This window comes from Pseudopodoces humilis, chromosome 16 (assembly GCF_049639895.1).
Source record: "Pseudopodoces humilis isolate 2021_Gansu_Grassland_sample_001 chromosome 16, ASM4963989v1, whole genome shotgun sequence".
Taxonomy (NCBI): Eukaryota; Metazoa; Chordata; class Aves; order Passeriformes; family Paridae; genus Pseudopodoces; species Pseudopodoces humilis.
The window spans coordinates 17361546-17385025 of record NC_142215.1 but is presented as its reverse complement, the minus strand read 5'-3'; the positions used below and the strand labels follow the sequence as shown (position 1 = coordinate 17385025).

General features: G+C 43.9%; 2 protein-coding genes across 6 annotated transcripts in view; one reads left to right on the top strand and one right to left on the bottom strand.

The window, feature by feature from the left end:
• Positions 1-5113, top strand: part of ETFA (electron transfer flavoprotein subunit alpha) — a 28434-nt gene extending 23321 nt beyond the window's left edge. For both annotated transcript variants that reach the window (XM_005521396.3, XM_014251320.1), the window contains 3 exons: positions 718-783; positions 4098-4178; positions 5016-5113. In XM_005521396.3, coding sequence (XP_005521453.1) covers positions 718-783; positions 4098-4178; positions 5016-5054 — 186 coding nt within the window. In that variant the 3' untranslated portion in view covers positions 5055-5113. The remainder of the gene's footprint in view (positions 1-717; positions 784-4097; positions 4179-5015) is intronic.
• Positions 5114-5248: 135 nt separating this feature from the next.
• The window catches only part of TMEM266 (transmembrane protein 266), an 85784-nt gene continuing 67552 nt past the window's right edge, over positions 5249-23480 (bottom strand). For all 4 annotated transcript variants that reach the window (XM_088063366.1, XM_005521398.3, XM_088063367.1 and 1 more), the window contains 2 exons: positions 14696-14746; positions 5249-6363 (listed from right to left, as the gene is read on the bottom strand). In XM_088063366.1, the coding sequence (XP_087919492.1) occupies positions 5771-6363; positions 14696-14746 (644 nt within the window). In that variant the 3' untranslated portion in view covers positions 5249-5770. The remainder of the gene's footprint in view (positions 6364-14695; positions 14747-23480) is intronic.

Here is a 23480-nt window from a genome sequence, read left to right as displayed (position 1 = left end):
ACTAAAACAGCTGACACAGATCTATTTGTCTATACATTTTCATCTCTTCTGACTGTAAGACTCTATGGAGATGTGCAAGTGGGTTAGGGTTAAGTGTAAAGCTGTCGGTGTACCTGGTGTACCTTCTGTACTCTGTGTGGGCAGCGAGAGGGGAAGGAAGGCTTCAGGCCATGTGGACATGGAGGGTTGGGGTGAGGAACACAACCTGCAGGTGTGCAGTGCACCCAGCCCACTTGGGTACCTCAAAGGTTTATCCTGCTCTATAGGCAACCTTTCAGAGGACTAACACCTGAATTGCAGCTTTGAGCATTGTCTTAGGTAAAGGCTCTGAGGGGCTTCAAACAAAAGCCTTGCTTTGCTCTTCAGGCAACTGCATTATCCATCTGTAGGTTATCTTCTGTAATATTTGCACTGGCAATCTCCAGGGTCATGGATAACATGGATTGCCCTGGCCTTTAGCTGAGCAGTGTTGTACGTTTTTGATGCAGACTTTATTTTTTTCCCATAATCTGTCTTTTCTAGATGCTCCTTTGGGATTCTCCTTTTGCAGTCACGTTGCATCCCCAGCTGGGGAAAGGAACCAATCATCAGTTGCCTTCAGTATTGAAAACTATAATAATGTAAAAACTGCTGCATATAATTGATTTGGATTAAGGTTTGGGAGAGCTTACTGAGACTGGTGTGGGGACCAAAAATATCTCTCTTGTTTTTTCCTAGGAACTTTATATTGCTGTGGGAATATCTGGAGCAATCCAACACTTGGCTGGAATGAAAGACAGCAAGGTATGTAAAGGTGGATGTATTAGAAAAGATTTTTGAGGAAGGAAATGAGTTGACTCTCTTGCTTTTGCACCTGTGCTTTAGATGGTTTTCCTATTTCCTGCTGCTTTAAAGCAGTCTTGGACAAAAAAATATGTTGGCACAATATCTCACACAGTAGAAAAACCTTTGCACTACAACCTAAGGTGATCAGTGGAAGCAGCTAATTGATGTTGTTTAAAAAAAACCCAACCCAAAGCACATATGCCTGAATTCTATACAATAATTCCATTTGCCTTTATTCCAGACTATGACATATTAATTCATGCATAACAATGTGCAATTTGAATTATGAACTTACTATTCCATAAAGGAAAAGATGTCTCTGACATTCCTGCATTTAGCCATTCAAATGGAAACCTGCTATAAAATGGCAGTAAAACTTTAAAAGGTTTAACTCCTTAGTTGCCAAAGCAAATAATCCAAAGTTGGAATTGCTAGTTTGGCCCACAGTGCAATGTTTGAAAAGAGGAGCAGAGTTACCTGCTGATTGATACTCTCAAATGCCAGACATCAAAAACTGGAGGTCCTGCCTCCTGCAGTAATTTTTTGAAAAGGATTTTTTTTTCTATTTTCAGGGGATGAACTTAACCAAGCCACAACTTTAAAGAGTTTATAAAGCTGAGGGAAAAGGTTACAAAACTTAGCAGGTTTTCCTGTGTTTAACCAGCTGCAGACCAGTGAGTTTGACTGGTAATTGTCCTCACAAATGAGCCTGTGTGGTAGGATGATCTCTGCTTTCTTACCATTGTTTTCCCCTCATGTGTTATATAAATACTTCAGGGGGGAAATGATAAGCTCTCTGAAAGCAGGGGCTCGAGTGGTGTTAGCATTAGTTGATGCAGTGGAGAAAAAAGGACCAAAATTCCAAATGTTCCAGGTGTGGGATGGGCACAGGTGAAGGTCTCTCTTGATAAGTGGTAATTGTGGCAGCGTGTTTCCAAGGGCTTTGGTGGAACAGCATTGCCAGAGTGTCTCCTGCTTGCAGTGCAGCAGAGGGAGAGTCCAGGCACAGCAATGCTGCCATGGCCACCTCAGCTCTCCTGGAACTGCTGGGCCACCGTGGCTTTGCTTGGAGGAGTTCAGTCTCCAGCTGTGCCCTTGGCTGAGTGAGATGGGCAGGTGGGATAAGCAGCAGCCACTGGTTGGAAGCTGCATAAGACTTGATGTGACCCTCTCTGTCTTTATCAGCTGCTTTATCTCAGTTAAGTCTTGTCAGCAGCACTGGGAACCTCTGACTTGAAGTGCCAGAATTTCCTTTGTTACAGAAACACTGAGCAGTGATACAGCAAAACCTCTGCTTTTATGACTTTTCCAGAGGCATGTTTGATATTTTGAGATAATCTGCTATAAGAAATAAAGACAGATGAAATTTGTTGATATGTTTATTTAACCCTTCAATTTCTCGAATATCTCAGTTTTTTTAGTGTAAGCTAATGTGTCTGTTGTAAAATTCAGATGCAGTTATTGGTATTTGGAATGTGTTCTGCCTTCTTTTTAGCTAAAGTATTTCAGTGGGGTAGTTATGGAAAAGATCCAGTTTTCCCAAACAAAGAATTCTTCAGCCACGGGAGCTCTCTGGAGCATCCCCAGCCCTCCCTCAGCTCTCTGAATTACCTGGCATTGTGAACTTGTACACTTCAGGATATGTTTTCCAAAGCAGTCAGATGCTTTCTACCAAGTGAAATGTATAATTTATTTGTTCTTTTAAAGCAAGGTAGAAAATGCAGCTTTTGAGGAGACCTGAGAATTGTTGCTTTCTTTCCTTATTTCCAGTTCCCTCATGAGAGTTCCCGTTTTCTTACTCAGAGATTTAATTCTGAAAGTTCTGTTGTGAGCAAGGTGATGCTTTTGCTGCTTACCTGAGTTAGCAATCGGCTAGGAAACTAAATCTTACTGAAGTTACTTCAGCTGAAGGAGGCAGAGCTTCCAAACCAAAGCTTCAGACAGTTCTACAAGTGATTTGTTGAGTATTTCTGTGCTAAGGACAGAGCTAGCAGCCCCTGTGGTGTCACTGACTGCCGGCCTTGGCTGGGCCTCAGCATCAGCCCCTGTGGATGGTTCTGCAAGGAATGGCAGAACTTCAGGAGTGTCTGAGAAAGTCTTTATTGGACCAGTACCCTCAGGCATCACAGCCTGGATTTGCTTCCTGCACTGCAGCTTGTCAGGGGAGGCTTGCATTTGCAAACAGGGGTTAGTGAAGTAAAACCAATAAAGCTCTGGGAGGACATTTCAAGGGCAGCATTGCTGCAGCACTTGCACATCCTTGGCTATGAGCTGGCCAGAGGGCAGGGGCAGTGCTCTGGGTACTGCCTGCTTGCAGGTGTGCTCTGGGGTCCTTTACAGTGACTGTCAGGAGACAAAGGGCGTGCCAAGAAATAACATTTCTGGGGGCCTAAAACCACAGGATTTGTAAACTATTCTCATTGAGTTACTGCCACTAGGCCCCTGCTTACTGAGCCATTAATTTTGTTGGACTCTGAGTGGAGGGAGTAAAGCAGCCACAATGGAGTGTGGCAGGTAAGTGCCTCAGCTGCCTGTTGGGTTAGAGCTGCCCTGAACCACTGTTCCCACTGTTCCACTGCAGTGTGGAGGTGGGCAGGCACTGCCCTTGGGCTGTGCTCTGGGCCCCTTCTTGGTGTAAGGCTCCTTCTGTGAGCTGTTGGGTTTGCTTTAGGATTCTTTTCCCTTCCTCTATGGAGTGCTCCCCATCCTGTTGCAGATTTTGATGGACACCCAGCCACGCTTATCTTGCTGGAAGCTGTCACAGGCAGTTAAGGATGATTCAATGTACAGCAGAGCTTAAACCAAGACATGTTCAGGATTACTGTGTTGGGATTTGTGCTGTTTTCTATTGTGTGACAAACTAAATGCTATGTCCCAATATAAGTAGAGGCCTTTGGGCAGGGTTTTACTGTGCTTGTAACTGCTGCCTCCGGGTTGGTTCTGCAATGGTGCAGCTTAGAATATCCAGATAATCCTTTGTAGTAAGCCTTGTAGTAAGCCTTTCTAGGCTTTTCAACAGGGAAGGATAGCAGAGACGTGTATGATGAGCAGGGAAGGGAGGGCTTTGGTTTGTTTTTTTTCAGAGGGTTTGTGGTGTAGGTGGAGGGAAGAAGGTGTTTGAGATGGAAAAGTATTAAATGCACAGATAAATCTTCTGCTTCAGGTGCTAGGAGAGAATACAGCCCATTTCCTGGCTAAGACCTGGCCTTGTAATCTAGCCCCAGAGGATGACCAATATCTGGATCCATATGGTGCTTTAACTTTGCTTGCAGACCATTGTTGCTATTAACAAGGATCCAGAAGCTCCAATTTTCCAAGTGGCAGACTATGGACTGGTAGCAGACTTATTTCAGGTAAGGCTAAACTTGATATGCAGGATAACTGGGACAGCTGACAGGAGCTTACGTAATATAATGGTTAATGTGTTAATGTCTGTGTGAGGGGGTTTGGGTTGTTTAGAGATTTGCTTTCTGATGTCATAATTTGCATGCTTAAAATTGAATCCCTGCAAATACGTTGTGTTGGGAGGGGAATCACAGCCAGCTTGCCTCAGTTCTGGTTTCCTGAGGTTGAACCAATTTTGGAAATTAGCACACATAGGTGCTTGCCTGTATTTTTAAGCTTCAGAAAGTTTGGAAGTAGAGAGTTGGCAGGAGTCATGATTATTTCTGTCTGGGCTTGCTGCCTCACTGACGGATGCCCAGGAGGAGCTTGCACTTCCCTCTGGAGCTCCAAGCCATCCCTGGCCCAGTGCCTGTGTGTCACTGCCTGTGTGTGACCAAACGTGAGTGGCAGGAGTGTCATGGCTCTGTGGAGGCACGGGCAGAAACTCTGCCAGCACTTAATGCCATTCCTGAAATAATGCCCGCTGGCTCCGTGGTGAGCACGGGCCTCTTTGTAAGCCAGAGACAGTCACATTCTGAGGAAACATCATGTAGACAATTTCCTTAATAAATTTTGTACGAATGCATTATTTCCACCTAATGGAAATGTAGCTCTCTTAAATAATTAAGAGGCTTTATTCAGCAGGAGAGAAGTGGGGAGTGCTGTGAGCTGGGGTGACCCACAGCCCCTGGAGTGCTGTGCTGGGTGGGAGGGTGGGCAGCGTAATTGCAGGGCTGGGAACTGCACAGGGCAAGTTTGTGGGGGTCAGAGGGGAACGTGCACTACCTTGGCACTGATGTTTGCAGGCGGTGCCAGAGATGACGAAGCTCCTGAAGAAGAAGTGAGTGCTGGTGCTGGGACCTGGTGGTGTGGAGTAAGGGCAAATAAAGGATTTTACTGGAAAGAGGTGGGGTTGGTCACTGTGGTGTCGGGATGGGGTTTTTTGTTTTGTTTTTGTTGGGGATTTTTTGGAGGTCAGTTGCATGGCACATGGAGGGCTGGGGTGGAAGAAAGCAAACCAGGGAAGGCAGGAAAGAGAAGGCAGCAAGAGCACTACAAGGCAGGAGGCTGTAAGTGTTTGTCATTGTTTATTCCTATCTCCTCACCCCTCCAAGCCATGCTCAGCCCCTGGGCAGGGTCAGGCTGGGGGGGTCTGACTGGGGCGCCAGTCTGGGCCCAAGCTGTCCAGCAGCTCTGTCCTGCCCCTGGGCACTATGGGGCTGTGCTGGCCCTGGACTGCTGGAAGTTCCACGGTGTTCCCGGCACAGTCTGTTTGTCCCTCCAGGCACTGTGGGTCCATACTGGCCTAAGACTGCTGGAAGGTCCATTGTTCCCAGACGACCACTGTAGGTCCCAGCTGGCCCAGAGCTGGTGGCAGGGCAGGTAGGTCATGTGCCACAGACACTGGTGAGCAGAGGCAATGCTGGCCTCGCCCTGAGCTGGTGGCCATTGCAGGAGATGCCGCAGGTTGTCTTCAGCACTGCCACCTCACCTGTGGCAGCCGCATGGGCCAGCATGGAGAGCATGTCCCCACAGGAGTCCCCATTCCCCCAGGCTGGCCCTATGCCTCAGGAACCCTGCCCAGCCGTGGCTCTGGGGGCCCCAAAGCCCCATACTTCTCCTCAATCATCGGGGCACCCTGGGGGCAGTCGAGGAGCGGCTTGAGCTGGAAGACATCAAGACTCTCCTGGTTCCTGCGGTTGTAGACACTGAGCCGGTGGCCCAGGTCAGGGCTGGCCCCCACCGAGCTGGCCGGGCTGGGCAGCTTCAGGTTGACAGGATCCAGCCCCTTCTGCACCAAGCAGGCCTCTTCCGACAGGGACGAGAGCAGCTCCTGCACCACAGCGTGGGCCACGCGCTGCCGGGCGGGCGCCAGCTCGGGCCGCGCTCCCGCACCCGCCTCGGCCGGCTCCTCGCAGGCCGTGCTGCAGTCGGGGGACGAGCCCAGGGTCTGGCTGCTCTCGCTGCAGCCCCGCGTGCCCGAGCTGACGGTGGAGCGAGAGGCGCTGCCCGACGTGAGGCTGGCGGAGGTCCCGGTGCTGCCCAGGCGCAGCGGCACCTCCACCGTGAACAGCTCCGAGGAGATGTTGGGCCGGTGCACGTCGATGGCGGCCGTGGTCACCACGCAGATGGCGGCCTCGGGGACTCCGCTGTCTGCAGGGACAGAGCAGAGAGGCAGCTGAGAGCCTGTGCAGGGAGGGGCTGCACAGGGTACAGAGCTAGAGCGAGTTCACGTGTGCCACTTGGTACCTAGAGTCCTGTACACAAAGCCATTTGAGAGGCACACACACTACAGCACACAGATCCCCTTTAATCCATAAATCAGCTATATATACATATCTACATGCATATATATACATACACACACACATACATACTAACACACTGTCTTTATCCCCAGCTCTGTTTATAGGGAGAGCAGCTGTAGAGGGATACACAGGTGTAACACACACTGTATGCCTATAGATGTGTATGTCTGCATAAGGAACTGCATCTATAATCCATTGTGCCTGCACATGTACAAGGACAGGCAATAGGTACCTATAGGCCACAGTCCCTCCCTTAAATACCTGGAATTAGCTACTGCTACAACAGCATGCAAACCCCCCCCACACCCCCTCACCTGTACTAATTTTTCTGTGTGTGTGTACACATAGGGATATACATATACAGATACACACATTTATACCTACACATTAACAGTCCCCCACTCTCTTGCAAGAGTCTTTGCCCTTTATGTGTCTCCTGCTCTATACTCTGGGGATGTATAGGCAGGTATACACAGCCATACATAATGTCACATACCTGTATATAAATGCATGAGCACACACACACATTACATACAGGTATGTCTTTTCACCTCCTCCCCACCCCATTTTATACACATGACATTTATAGATGGGTCTCTGTGAGCCCCATATAAAATACATTGTACATAGACCTTGTGTGTACAGTGCCTTGAAAGAGTTATCTACCATTACATAAAATATATATAACCTCTCTACCTTTCTGTGGAAATGTATACATATTTCTCTGTATGTGTATGCATATTTATTGGCTAGATACATATGTAAGAGATGATACCTATACATTAACCGGCCCCTCTGTATTTACACAGCTATTTATAAACATGTCTTTAGACTATATGGAGATCCATATGTGATATAGTACACATATATATCATGTATAGACTATTGATACATGCCTCCCCTTTAAATACATAGACTTATTATTTATAAATAGAACACACCTGTGTTCTCAAACATGTGTATACTTACCTTTATATATAGATACATCACAGTGTGTGTATCACTGGGGAACACACTTATAGGGGTACAGAGAATACATTTTACCTACACATGAACACCCCTTCCCACTTACAGTCTTTTTGTATCTAGCTATCTATGTAAATATATATGCACACACACACACACAGACACACAGACACACACACAGACACACACACACAGACACACAGACACAACACACAGACACACACAGACACACACACAGACACACACACACACACAGACACACACACACAGACACACACACACAGACACACACACAGACACACACACACAGACACACAGACACACAGACACACACAGACACACACAGACACACACACACACAGACACACACACACAGACACACACACAGACACACACACACACAGACACACAGACACACACACAGACACACAGACACACACACACAGACACACACAGACACACACACAGACACACACACACAGACACACACACAGACACACAGACACACACACACACACACAGACACACACACAGACACACACACACAGACACACAGACACACAGACACACACACACACACACACACACACAGACACACACACACAGACACACAGACACACACACACACAGACAACACACAGACACACACAGACACACACACAGACACACACACAGACATACACACAGACACACACACACACACACACAGACACACACACACAGTACATACACACACAGAGACACACAGACACACAGACACACAGACACACACACAGACACACAGACACACAGACACACACACAGACACACACACACACACAGACACACACACACACAGACACACACACACACAGACACACACACACACACACACACACACACAGACACACACACACACACACAGACACACACACAGACACACAGACACACACACAGACACACACACACACACACAGACACACACACAGACACACACAGACACACACACAGACACACACACAGACACACACACACACACACACAGACACACACACAGACACACACACACACAGACACACACACAGACACACACACAGACACACACACAGACACACACACACACACACACACACACAGACACACACACACACAGACACACACACAGACACACACACAGACACACACAGACACACACACAGACACACACACACAGACACACACACACAGACACACACACAGACACACACACAGACACACACACAGACACACACACACACACACATTTACATGTATGTTTTCAAAGCCTGTTATGGGAATCTACAGAGATCTGTCTCAATACATAATATCACATACCTCTCTCTATACATGTGCATATATAATGTGCACATATGTAATACATAGGTGTATCTACACAGTCTCTCACACACCTAATTTTATTACTACCTAATCTTTATATATAGATAACTAACCCTAATCTTTATATATAGATTTAAATGTAAACATATGGGGACAAGCTGTATCTGTGCATATATATACAAACCCCATATGTAATACATTAGACCTATACATCTATATGTACATGTTCTACATACGTATCTGTGTGTGTATACATGTGTGCATAGATAGATAAAAACATATATATGTACTATCTACAGGACAGTTATTCTCTCCCTTTGAAAATGTAATTGTTACTCTTTTAAATAGAATGTATACAATTACACATATGCATGCTTACCTTTGTATATGAATATTTATGTCTTATGTATATATAAATCTGAAATGTATATACAGATACATTATATATACACATATATAATATAATAGAGAATATATTAATATATAGTAATATATTAATATTTATATTATATACACAGGAAGGTATATATAATAGGGAGATATATATATATGTGTGAGTATATATATACACCACGTGTATCAAATAAGATATACATATAACACTATAACTATACATGACACCCCAGTCTTTATACATGTTTTAAATTTTATATATATATATATACACATTTTCATAGATAGCAAAGTTTATTATGGGGATGTATACACAGGGATATACATCTATGCGTAATACTATATATATATGCACCTGCCCCAGTTTAAATCCATATAATCTATACCTGCATACATTTCTCCATATGGATATGGGGAGTGTGTCCATATAATATTTTACTTCTACATGCACACACACTGTAATGTATGTGTGCATACATACACAGTAATACATGATACCTATGAATATGCAGACATTTTATAGCTGCACTGTGTAGTCCCCTCTTTAATTCCATACAATTGTAAAAAAGGCTGCACAGCCTTACCTTTCTGTAGAAATTCACAGACTTGTCACCATATGTACATACATTGACAGTGTATACATCAGGATATACATTATAGCTATACTTGCACACACACAGACATACACATGCTACATGTAATAGCTGTTATCCATAGGCAGTGAGATGTGTATATAGACATATACCTTGTTAGAGATCATCACAGGTATTCAGGGGGTACAGAGAAATTTATGAACAGTGCTGTGCACTATACACCTGTATATACATGCATATACATATTCTATAGACTACAGTGCTACACAAATGCAGTCTATCTCCCCATCTCCCTTTTTTATACACATAATATTTAGATTTCACCATACAGATATGGACAATATGTGCATTCATGAGCTCCATATGGAATATTTTACACACACACACACATATATACACTATAATACACAGCCCACCCCTTAAATATACATAATTATTACTAAATAAAAAAGATCCCACCTCTCTATGTGCATAAATTTATTTATAAGATGCATGTACATATAAATATATATAAAAAATACATTTTACCTTTATTTGACAACTCAGATATATCTTTATTGCTATCTGTATAATGGGGGTTAATATCAAGGGACGTGTATATATTCACACACACATCTATACATCTGTCAGTAAACAGAATATGCCTGTATACCTGCTCACTTCATCTGTACACACACACACTATATATATATCTATATATACACACACACACAGTCTCTCACAGTCATTCTGTAGCCATACAGGCAATGTGGATATGGATGAAGAGTCCCCTATAAAGTACAGCATACAGACATATGGACTTTTGATACATGGAACACACACTACTCCCTTTAAATACAGTCTGCTCTCCTTAAATAGAACATGCACCCACATATACATATGTACATACATACAAACATACATACACAAATTTGTGTGTACATATACAGGAACTGCAGATATAAGGATATAAATATATAATACATTATACGTAACACCAATGATACATATTAGACATATAGAATTATATTACTCCCCCTTTAATGTCTCTTGATGTATATTATGGGGATATACATCTATAAACAGTACCATATACCTGTGTAGATATCTCTGTCTCTACACACACATTATAAAATACACAGGTATATACAGGGTATCTCCCCAATTTTATATATATGTTTATCCATATAGATGGGGGAACATGTGTGTCGATCTGCCCCATATATAGGATATAATGTATATATCACACACATATGAGTATCTCTGTAGACACATGGAATGTAAATGCAGGGATATACATATGAAATACATCGTTGCTATATGTGAACACACACATTATGTATATATGTATATGCACAGACATGGCCCCTCACACCTTTCCTTTTTTACATACCCTACACCTATGTATAGATTCATACATCTTTATATACACAGTCCTGTAGAGCTTAGGGATGTATCTAGAGGGATAGACAGAAATAAAACCAGTACTTTATACCTCAGTGTGCGTGTGTGTACATTTTTTTAAATAGCTCTCTATATAATTCATGTGTCTATGGATACATAGGCTTTCTCTCTCACACATACATATATATAGATTTCATATATACAGAGCTTTATATATAGACATCCATATTTATAGAGGGAATATCCCTATGCATATATCTACATTTCCCCTTCATAATGTATCTACATATGTACAAATATTCTATATATAATACATGTCTGTATATACACTCATGTCCTTTCTAATATATAAACCATATATATATTTAAACAGGCTCTCATATACCTACCCACATATATCTCTCCCTATATCTGTATATGTATCTACATATATTTATACATATATAAAATACCAATGCAGTACACAGATCTTTACCTGTCTTTGTATCTGTCTGCATATTTACACATAAATAGCCTCATTTATACACACACAAATATAGGATAAGCCTATAGATAAAATTCCATGCGCCTATATAATCATAGAAAAACAAGTATATATTTCATACATAAAATATACACATAACATACATAAAATAGATTAAAAAGAGATGTATATGCAGACAGTCTTATACACGCTTCTAAAATATATATATAATTATGTTTCAAAATCTATAGACAGTCTTTACCCTCTGTATTTGTGTGTGTATATATATATATATAATTTGTATATAGGGATGTAATTTATAATACCTACATATGATACACACAGAGGGATCCATGTTATATGTCATACATATGATGCATATTAAAAATACAGCTGTTCACACCCCCTTGATTTATATTACCTAAGATATATAAAATATGATATACAGTTTAATACATATCTATAAATAGCTATCTATCCCCATATATATGGGATAGACATATATATACACACACACATAAATGCCACACAAAGTATCTCTGCAGACTATGTGTATATCCCTAGTCATATCTAAGTATACAGCTCTTCACATATAGCTATGGCTATAGACACACAATACATTACAGCTATATATGAACACACACACATATTTTGTAATGGATATAAAATGAAGATCTATAGACACAAATATGTACAAATGCCTTTACAGACGTTTAAATATACAGGAACATATTGCAGCTGTATTCACATGCACATATCCTGATCTATAAACATACACAGAAGCCATCTCCAGCAAGCAGATCTCTCTCTTACGTATTTGTGTACATAAATGATACGATGCACATACACAATACAATATCCCTGTGCTCATAGAGTCACAGAATGGTTTCGGCTGGGACCTTCCAGCCCATCCAGTGCCAGCCCTGCCATGGCAGGGACACCTTCCACCATCCCAGGGTGCTCAGCCCCATCCAGCCTGGCCTTGGGCACTTGCAGGCACCCCCCAGCTGCTCTGGGCACCCTGTGCCAGGGCCTGGTCCCCCTCAGCGCTCCCAGCCTGGCCCAAGGGCAGAGCAGCTGTGGGGCCTCCGCTGGACTCGCTGCAGCAGCTCCACATCCTGCTGGTCCTGCTGATCCTGATCCTGTCTGCAGCTGGGGCAGCTCTGCAGGTGGGGCTCACCTCAGTGGGGGTGGCTGAGCAGGGCAGGGTCCTGGTGAGCTCCAGGTCCTTGTTCTCAGGGCTGCTCTCGATCCCCTGGTCCCCGGCCGGGGCTTGTGCTGGGGAGTGCCCAGACACAGGGCCAGGACCTTCCCCTTGGCCCTGATGAATGCCACGAGGATTCAGGAACGCCCCTCTCCAGCCTGCCTGGATCCCACTGGATACCAGTTGAGTTTACAGCTGGACACTCACACTCCGTTCTGTTTAGTATTTATGTAGCTTCAGCTATATATAAATCTACTTCTATGTGTGTGGATGTATACACGGGATTAAATACAGTACTTTATACAGAAATACACATTTTCATTCCTGTATTATACACACATGTATTTCTATAATACATACACATATATTCTGACCATCTCTCACACTCCTTCATACATTTTATATATTTAATATATGCATTCTAATTAATTATCTCAGTATGTACAGAGACACAGCTTTTCACACATCTTTATATAAAGATATATCTATATGTATACACAAATACCTTTATATGTGTATAAATCTGCTCACATAATACCCATATGGGGATGTGTATATGACTGGAGAGACATACAGGATGCACTAATATATACACACATGTACAAACGTGTATGTTTACTTACATCTTTATGTATGTGTATCTGGGATGTGTGCATATATGTGCACTACAGATTTACAGATGTACACATATCTACATATTTATATGTATACTAGACACATCCTTATATAGATGTATATATATATATACACCTATATTTCACTATGTATGCACACTATATCTAGAGATAAAGTATGCAGTACATTATACATATTTATATATACATAAATGCATATGTATGTTTATATACACACACATACCTTGTGTATATGCTATGTACGTGTGGGCACACAAACAGCTTTTTTTCCTATAACCCTGTGTGTATACATATATATATGGGGGGATATATATTTATAACACATGATATTTAAGCACACATACTTTTTTAATATATATACAAAATGTTATATAGACGTGTATGCACACTGCCACTTGTCAGAGCCTGCCTTGCTCAGCCTCCCCTGACCCTCTGTGCCGGCAGCCAGAGCAAAGCCAGCCCCAGCAGGGCTGGACAGAGCCCCCAGCATGGGCAGAGCTCTCTGTGCTGCCCAGCAGGGCTGGACAGAGCCCCCAGCATGGGCAGAGCTCTCTGTGCTGCCCAGCAGGGCTGGACAGAGCCCCCAGCATGGGCAGAGCTCTCTGTGCTGCCCAGCAGGGCTGGACAGAGCCCCCAGCATGGGCAGAGCTCTCTGTGCTGCCCAGCAGGGCTGGACAGAGCCCCCAGCATGGGCAGAGCTCTCTGTGCTGCCCAGCAGGGCTGGACAGAGCCCCAGCACAGGCAGGAACCGCCTGTGCCAATGAGCCGCCTGCCAGGAACATCCATTTGAAGGCTGCCCTCAGCTGCTGAGGTTTCTCACCATTCAGTTTAACCTTTCTGAAAGGTTCCCAGCGTGGTGCTGGGCTAAGCTGTCTCCCCACTTCTTTTCTCTCCATTTATTTTGTCCCTACTGTTCATTCTCAGATCCATTTGAACTGCTCTGTGAGCTGGACAGCTGAGCTACAGGGAATTAACCCCTTCCAGATCTCCATATTATCCCGAGTGCCATCAGCAAGAGCAAACTTGGGGCCCTTCAGCTTACAGAGAATGACTATTGGCACACACTTCCATGGACCAAAGCAGAAAACTGTGGTGGGTTTCATTTCCAGCACAGATCTATAGCACTGCTCAGTCTCACCTGGTTTACAGCACAAAATATAATGCAAAAGATACCACTCACGTTTGTGTTTGCAAGCAACACTCACCACTGCTGGGCTCATTGTAGTATCGACTGATGTAATTATTCATGTCATCCTCTGAAAGAATAGAAAGCCAGCCCTTAGAAGACCATTTATTTCATTAAATGGCTGAATCCCATCCCGTGGAAGGCTTTTCTCTCCCCCTGCATGCCCAGAGACACCTGCTCTGGATTTCCAGGCCACAGGGCCTGAACTCCCCATCCACGCTGTGGCTGCAGACAACACGGGGACTGGATTATCTTTTGTCAGAATTCTTTGCAGCCCCAGCCTGGCAATGAGGCACTTTAGGCTCCAAAGGAAAGGTGCTCTGTCATCCTTTCAGAGGCTGAGGCAGGGCTGGCCATTTCCCCTTGCTCTGTAGAGACAAACACAACACTGGCCTTTCCCTGGTCAGCAGGGCCCTCCCCTCCCACCTAGGGCTCACAGATAAACCTGGGATTTATCCTGACACCTGAACCAAGGGCACCAGCACAGACAGACCCATTGCTGCTGCACACTGACATCCCCAAGTCACCTCCTTCCCCACAGAAGAAAGGGGAGGCACCATGTATGATGTTAACATGTAATTCCCACCTTCTAAAATAATTTGAATGAAGTTATTTTGGTGTATATAACACATGCATATAAATATACAGCATAATGTTAACATTACGCTATTTGTTTTCTTCAAACCTACTACAAAGAGTTTTACTAATCAAGGGTGTAATATTAAATTTGTAGTACATGAATGAGAGCTACACCTGAACTTCAACAGCAAGTTAAAAACGAAGATGTGACCACAGAAGGGAAAGCAGTACCTCTATTGCAGATACAGATTTTAGATGCTACAGATGACAGGAGGATTTACTATTATCTTATGGTAAAGCAGAACATTTTACCATTGTGGAAAAAAACCAAACTTCTCTTGCTCTAAGCAGAAGGCAAACACTGCTGCTGAGAAACAATATCAGCAGGCCTGGAGAATGTCAGGCTTCCAAGCAACCTGACCTGCCCAATTTGCAGTGTATCCGTGCTCTAAAAGCATTCTCTCCTTTTAAGTGCTCTTTCTGATACCATGTTTCAGAAACCCATGCTCATCCCTTTGAGCCAGATTTCCTTCGTCCCCCTGGGTCTCTGTGGCTACAGTCCTGCCTCATCACAGCACACTGCGGTTTGCAGGTGAAAGAAACAGATGTTTTCTGGGGAACACTCTCCTCACACAACAAGACCCAAACCACCAAGCACTCTGTACCTGAAATAGCTGCACTCATAAGAAGGCAATCTAACCTGACACTGAAAGGCAACGTGGTTGTTTTCCTGGTTTCATTGGATCTTAAAAGCTTTTTCGGCCCTTGTTGATCTTTAAATGCCTGCAGTCAGAGGTGTGCTTTGTACTCATGTCTGAGTTTAAAAAAGAGGCCTCAGAGTAGCTCAGGGCGATGCCGCTGAATTAGGAGTACATTGTAAGGCTTTTCAGCTATCTGCTACTAAAATACACTTCATTTCAGTCAAGCATAATTGATACTGTCAGTGCCACCAAACCTGCCAACCATACACACACAGGTTCTGGTTCCAAGAATGCCTGTTTGGCTGTACTTCTGGTACACTTTCAGCATCTTGAAGTCCAATTCTAAGCAGACAAATGAGGAAAACAGCACAGCACTTTGGCTGGACAAGAGTCACCCTCCCTGTCACCTGACCAAAGGCACCAACAGGGGCCTTGAGTGCTCCCAGTAGTGTCTCCAAATGCCAAGACACTTTGCATCAAAGACAGGAAACACTTAGAAATTTTACTAACCTGCTTTTCATGTCTTAAAGACAGTGCTCAAATCAAGGCTTCCTTAGGACTGCACACATTTACTGCCCTGGCCACACTGACAGAATGTACCAGGGCACTGCTCCCACACACAGCAGCTGTGTGCAAACCAAGTCAGCAGAGAACCAGGCTGCCCTGTATGGCAGCAGCAGGCACTGCCAAACAGCTGGAGAGGAACTCCAGAAATGCACTGCCCCTGCTCCCTCTGAGCCAGGAGGCAAATTCCAGCCTGGCCTGGCCCTGTGTGTGACCACTTGCACACAAGCCTGGGGGAGCTCCCAGCTGCCTACTTTAATTTACTCTGTGATGGCCTTATTAATGTCATTGCTCACCACTGCTGATCTATTTAGCTATAAATTATATAAATAAATACATCCACATGTGTATGTAAATATAAGACACATATATTCAACTTTGAGTAGTTTCTCAAGAATAAAAACCAGTAAAGGGTAATGGAATAACAGCAGCAGAATAAATATTTCAACAACAGATTAAGTTTTTGCATCATTACAGTAAAGCAAACTGACAATTAACAAACTCATCTGAGTCATATGGGAGCCTCAGCTGCTTTGGGCATTGAAGGTTATAAACAATTCCAGTTACCTCCCATTATATTCTACATTGCTGAAAAAGTGAGTTCAGAATAATGCAACAAATACCCAACTGAAAGCACCTATCTGCATATAAAATGTACCCATAAAGCCACAGTTGTGCACAGCACCAGAGAACACCGCTGAAGTGCTTGTGGGGATTCTGAGATGAAGTCCCTGCTTGGAGTGGGGGTTCCATGGGATCAGGATCAGCTGGCAGCATGCAGGGAGTTTGGAGCGAGCAGGAAGACCAGCTTTTACACGAGAGGCAGAGTACTTGTATTATTTACATTCTACACAGTGTTTTCTGCTGTCAATCTATTCCAGCTTCAGAAAAGAAGTTGTCTTAAGAAATACTTAATTCTTCACAATTTCCATGGGGTTTTCTTAAACCTCTTTTATAAAATTTTATTTTTTTAATTTTTATTTTATTTCTACCACCTTGGAATTTTCAGGATATAGATTTAATTTTTCTTCTTTCCTCAAAATAAATCTATCTACTCCAATACACAGAAATATTACGTGCACTTCCTTATCCAGAAGACAGACTTTGCATCTTTAGCTATAAAGATGCCCAAATGGTATTTATAGCAAACTAAAAAACTTGCAGTAAGGAGAAACAAAAAGCATTTCCCTCTTAATTCCCAAGAAAATGGCAATGGATGATGACTGGGATCATCTTACTACATGTGCCAGCAGGAATCACAGGAACTTTTCTGTTGGAAAAGGTCTTTAAGATTGAGTGTACCAGTAAACCTAACAGTGCCACTGAGCCATGCCCCTCTGTGCCACATCCACCCTTAATAAATGACCTCAAGAAAATCTGGATGACAGGAAATTCAGTGATGAAGATCCAAAAGGTGTGAGGTGAGAAGGAAGAGTGAGGCAGCTCTTCTTCATGTGAAAACTTGTGAACAAGGATGGATCTACAATCTTCCCTGCAGAGTGGGAGGCAGTGAGATCCCGTGGAGGGATTCAGCTGAGAGTTCTGCTGAGCAGGGGAAGGAAGGAGTAGAACAGGCTGCTCTGTGGTCCAGGAGCAGAGTTTGCTCAAGCAGCGTGGGCTGACAGCTCCAAGGGGTGAGGCAGCAGAGCCCACAAATGGACAGTGGGGCTGACTCCAACACAGTCAGAAATCCCATCCCACAGAAGGGAATGTCTGACCGGGAAGGCTGCTCAGACTCTGCCCTATCTCATAAACCCAGCCTCCCCTGCACTGTAACCAACCCCCTGCAAGGCTGTTCACTGCAGTGCACTTCCAGCTCTGCCTGCTGCCCAAATCCCAGTTATTGAAAAAACATGTGGTTCTCAGTCAGAATCTGTCTGACAACCACTGGATTTTGTCTGATGAAGGTTTCCAAGTCATCTGCTTGTTCTTTTCCTGCAGGACTCCAAACACAGACTGCAATGGTTCAGGGAGTAATAAACTACTTAGAGTACAGTGCCATATAATCTCATCTGACCCAAGAGACAGCATTGCAATCTCTCTCTCTTGGCCCCATAAAAAACTAATAAATTTGGTGAAACATATAAATGACATTCCACCCAAGGCAGATCTCTTTCAGTTCTATAATGCTTCAACAGTGAGCTTTAATTCTTTCATCAGTCCCTTCAGTGAATAATCTGCAACTCCCCTGCATACAAGAAAAGGGGTTTTTATTTTGAAATATTTCATTTTTAGAGTATTTAATTTCATATTTTTATTGCCATTGGTTGTACTACCTTCTGTCTCTCCAAGCTGAATTTTCTGAACTGGAAGGTTATTTTTTCTGCCGTGCAGCCTCCCAGTGAGTCCTCAGAGTTATGTCTTACCCCAGCTTCCTTCCAGAAAACAATCTTTACTAGGAGGTTTCTAAAGAGGCAGACCTTTCATCTGTTTCAACAGGAAGCAGGAGCAGCCAGCTGGCACTTTCTAGGAGACTTCCCCTGCTTTTGGTTTGAAGACAGATTGCCACATTAGTGCAAGCTGCAGTACTCACACCACTGTTCAATTCACACACACATCCAGCAGAGGCTGGATGGATGCCTGGGCACATGGATATTCCATCTTGACAACAACTGTAAAGTCAGCTTGCACACAAAAGAGAGCAACAGCTTCAGCCTGGTTCTAAGTAAGAAATCAACCTGTGGTCAAAGTCATTGTGCAGAAGGAAATCTGGGATATGCAACAGGCTCCATTATCAGCAGATGCTGCAGCAGGAGCACTGTGAGCTGACTGAGCATGGCTGGGATGCAGCACAGCTCTGTGTCAGGGTGGCTGTGGGCACAGGACAGCCTGGGGACTCTCAGAGCTCCTCCCCAACCTTGTTCCCTGAGCATGGATCAGCACATCCACGTATGAGCTGGCTCAGTACAGTCAGCCTGAAGCAGACTCAGGGAACCTGTGTCTCTCTCTGTGAAACAGCAACATTGGCCGAGTCTAAAATGCAAAGCTAAGGAAGAATAAGGCTGCCACCAAAACAATCATCAAGACAAGAAAAAATTAGGCAAAAGGATTCAAGAACAAACTGTTATAAACTGGCAACAAATAAATGCAATCTGAGAATTCCGAAAAGACTTGCAATACTTCAGAACCCAAGCTGCTGGAAGGGCAGCAGAGGGCAGAACACATCACTGCTGTCACAGCAGCACCATCTGCTCATGACAGGGATCCTTGTGAAAGGGCTCATGCTTGGGCAGTGGAGAACATTCCAGTTCTGTGTTCCTTTACCTGTCAGCAATGTCTTCACACCTCTTCACCTTAATGATGAGAGACAATTTCACCTTCACAGCTGTGATTGTAGGCTCACTCCTCGTGGGAGTGAGCAGTTTCTACCCCACCCATTTGGTGACTATGAAATACAAGAGCCTGAGTCCACTAACTGCACACACATTTCTCTAAGTGTTACTTAAGGTTTAATTTCTTTGATTCCTGTTTGGCTGGTCAGTGCACAGAGAACCACAAAGCCTGAAGGAGGCAGCAAGAGAGAAGCCAAGCTGAAGTAGTGTGCACTTAGATACTCCATTTCCAGGAGTAGACTTCAAAGTAGATACATTTCAGCATTTGAAAAGAACCATAAACTGTTTTTTATCTATTGTTTTGCACTAACAGGGTTCTCTTAGAGCACTAACAGATGATCACCAAAGGACTGGCTTAGAGTATAAAAGCATCCAACCAGCTCAGACTGCCTTGCAAGGAACAACTAACAAAATCCTTCCCAGCGCCCTGCTTTGCCTTCTCAGACAGCTTACGAATAATCTTAAGGGAAGCTCTCTGAAACTCCAGAATTTTTCATGCTCCCCTCCCAATATCCTACTTTCTTCACTTACAAAACAGTGGCTACCCTACAGAAAGGGCAAGCTTTACTTTTCTTTAAATGATCATAAATTGCAGCAGTCCCCCAAACCAAAAGACTTAGTGCTAACCCCATAAAAATGGAAATTTGACTCAGAACAGTTAAAAAAAGATTTTTAGTGATGTGAAATTCCGGTTCTTGCTCAAAGGTACAGAAGGGTGGTATATTAATCTTACAATATGGCAGTACTGTAGAATTTCAAAAACTGAAATGATATATGCAGGAAAATGAGGAATTTCCACTAGGGACTCTAATTCATATGTTATGGGAGAGATTAAAGAATAATAAATTTTGGAAGGAAGTATTAATGGCTAAAGGGGGCACTGTGAACCTGGCATTCCCTGAAGCCTGGAACTTTGTATACCAAACACTAAAAATGATTTGTGCAGAACAAGAAAACATTAGCTGCTATTCTCACCATGACCAGTTACATGCTGTACGGGGTAAGAAGTCCTTTATAATTTAGAACTTCCTTTATAATTTACAGATTAATAGACAAGATGATATTTGCCGTGATGTGAAATGGCAACCATCTCTGGGAAGAAAAAAAGGAGCACTCAGGGAATTTCCCTGCTCTCAGAGAAAGGCTGACCACAATGGTCCTGAACATCATTAGCGATGCTGCCGTGCACTCACAGCAGCTTTCAGCCCAAGCTCTTCACAAACAGAGCTGAAGTGCTCTGAGAGTGCAGCAAATGTCAGAGCTCTGCCCTGGGTCTGCAGCTCCTCCAGCCCTGCCCTTCTCTGGGATCTATTTGTTTTCTGCTGTTGATATTGGTACCCTTTGACTTGCAGGCTGAAAACTGTTTCAGCCTTCATATTTGTCTGCTCTGGAGATAAAATGCTTGGCAAGAGAAATAAAACCCCAATTCAAAGCAAATTGAAGGTGAAAAAACCTCCTGCTTCTTTACCATATTAATTAGGAAATGCCATATATCCTCCATACACTTTCCACTGAGTTATTCTGACTGTGTCAGGACATCTCTTGGTGAACTGCTCTCAGGAGAAGTGTGAGGCAGCAACCAGCTCATTGTTCCCAGAATTACCACAGGAGGTAAATGGCCTTTGGGAGGAGGCATGAAATGTTACATGGGGAGTTATGGGACTTTCAGAGCCCATTGTCCATCTGACCAGAGCTCTTGCTTCTCCCAGTCTTGTACCTGCAATTAAGGCACTTTACATACAAAGAGAATGAGATCTCCTGAAGGAAAATCTGGGGGAAAACAATGCAATTGAAAACTCCCAAATCAGCCAGCACACACAGAGCTCTCCTGGTGCAGGTCACTGTGTGTCCCTACACAAATTCCCTGAGGTGCTGCACATACCATGTGGGTGGGTATATAACTGGGGTTACCCGACTTACTTTACTGAAAGCTGTAGTAAATGGCTGCACAAAATCCTCTGTAAATACCAGAGGACAAACTACAGCTGTCCCTGAGGAGCTTTACCTTATGCACTGTCCCATAAAACTTCAAGGTAGGGAAATGAGTAAAAAGTCTCAATGCTTTCTTATTCCATCAGCTCTTCATGGTGAAGAATTCTGCACTGAATGTTTCCATTGTTCAATATAGATGGGGGAAATAAGATTAGCCTGAGATGGAATATCCCATTTTCTCATGCAGTATGTTCTCTAGCCAATTCAAGCCTGCTGGTTTGGCAGAATTCAGAGCTCTCTGAAGACAGTGATTTTTTTGAAGGCTGACAAAGTTTCATTTGGCAAAAACACATGCATTCCATTCCATCCCCCAGCCTCAGGTGTTGCATGTAGGGCTAATGTTCTGCCAGAGCATAAAACAACAGCACATCAGAGCCTATTCTGCCAAACAGCTGAATCGTGGCTCTGAACTGCTGCTTTCTTCTCGACAGTGGAAGTGACCTGGTCCCTCATTTCTCCTCTCCCTTGCAGTGCAATAGACCATGGCAGGTATGTTCCAGAGCTCACAAGTGCAAAGTGGCACTCAGAATGATTAGCTGCAGTCCTCACTCCAGAATCTTTAAGGAGGAAAAACACAGCATAGAGAAAATGGTTGCAAAGCAATCCCTGATGTGGTCTGACATACAGGGGAACTTGCAAAATATAACCCTTGTCCCAAAGGTCAGCTGTTAAGACATGGGTGGGTAAAGTTCCAGGCAGAGAAAATGGTATGGGAAGCCCTGAAGGCAGCACGGCAAATGTGACTGCAGGATAGGCAGGAGGATAAAGAATTGTCTGTCTGTGCCACATCTCTGAGTATTTCACATGCCTGAGCAGGTGGGGAGATGGGAGATCCCACACCAACTGCATATGCCCTTCCCACACAGAGGACATGGAGTCACCTTCAGCTGTGCCCTGCTTTCACCTGGCACAGCCCAGGTGGTGCTGGCTGATACCTGCACTGCTCAGGAGGGTGCACAACAAGAAGATACTGCCAGCATGGCAAAGGGAGGATGCTGAAAGCCACTGCAGCAACTGCCAGCCTACCACTATGAGTAAGAGTTGGTGCTGGAGAAGAAAGCCCCAGTTGGGTGGGGAGGGAAAAGAATGAGGCAGAGCTGGCCCAGAATTCTTATTGCCCACAGGTAACTGCCTTCTCCAGCTGTGAACTGAGATTTCCAGGTTACACAGGAGCAATCCCCTAAACCAGCACTGCAAAATAATCCTGGAAATGCCATGTGAAATCCCCTGGACTGTGCACACTGAACACCACTGCTGGTGTGTGGTGTCTCATGCAGTCTGAGCTGGGCCCTGTGCTGGCAGCCCCATGTGATGACAGACTACCACAGACTGCTGGCCCTCGCCGTAAAAACACAGGGAACAACTTCTGTCCAGCTCCTGCCCCATTCCACAGAAATTACTTGTTCAAATACAGTCACCCTCATTTAGGTTCTGACAACAAGCACTCAATGCATCTACAAAAACACTGTATGCAATATATAATACAGTGCACAAGAAACATTTCCTCTGGTACTTTTGGATGATCTCCAGGAATTGGAAGCTTATTCTGCATACTCAGTATAAATGTTTAAATATAACATAACTGCACCTTACCCAATATGTGAACCAATCCATGTTCTCTTATTTGCTGAATGAC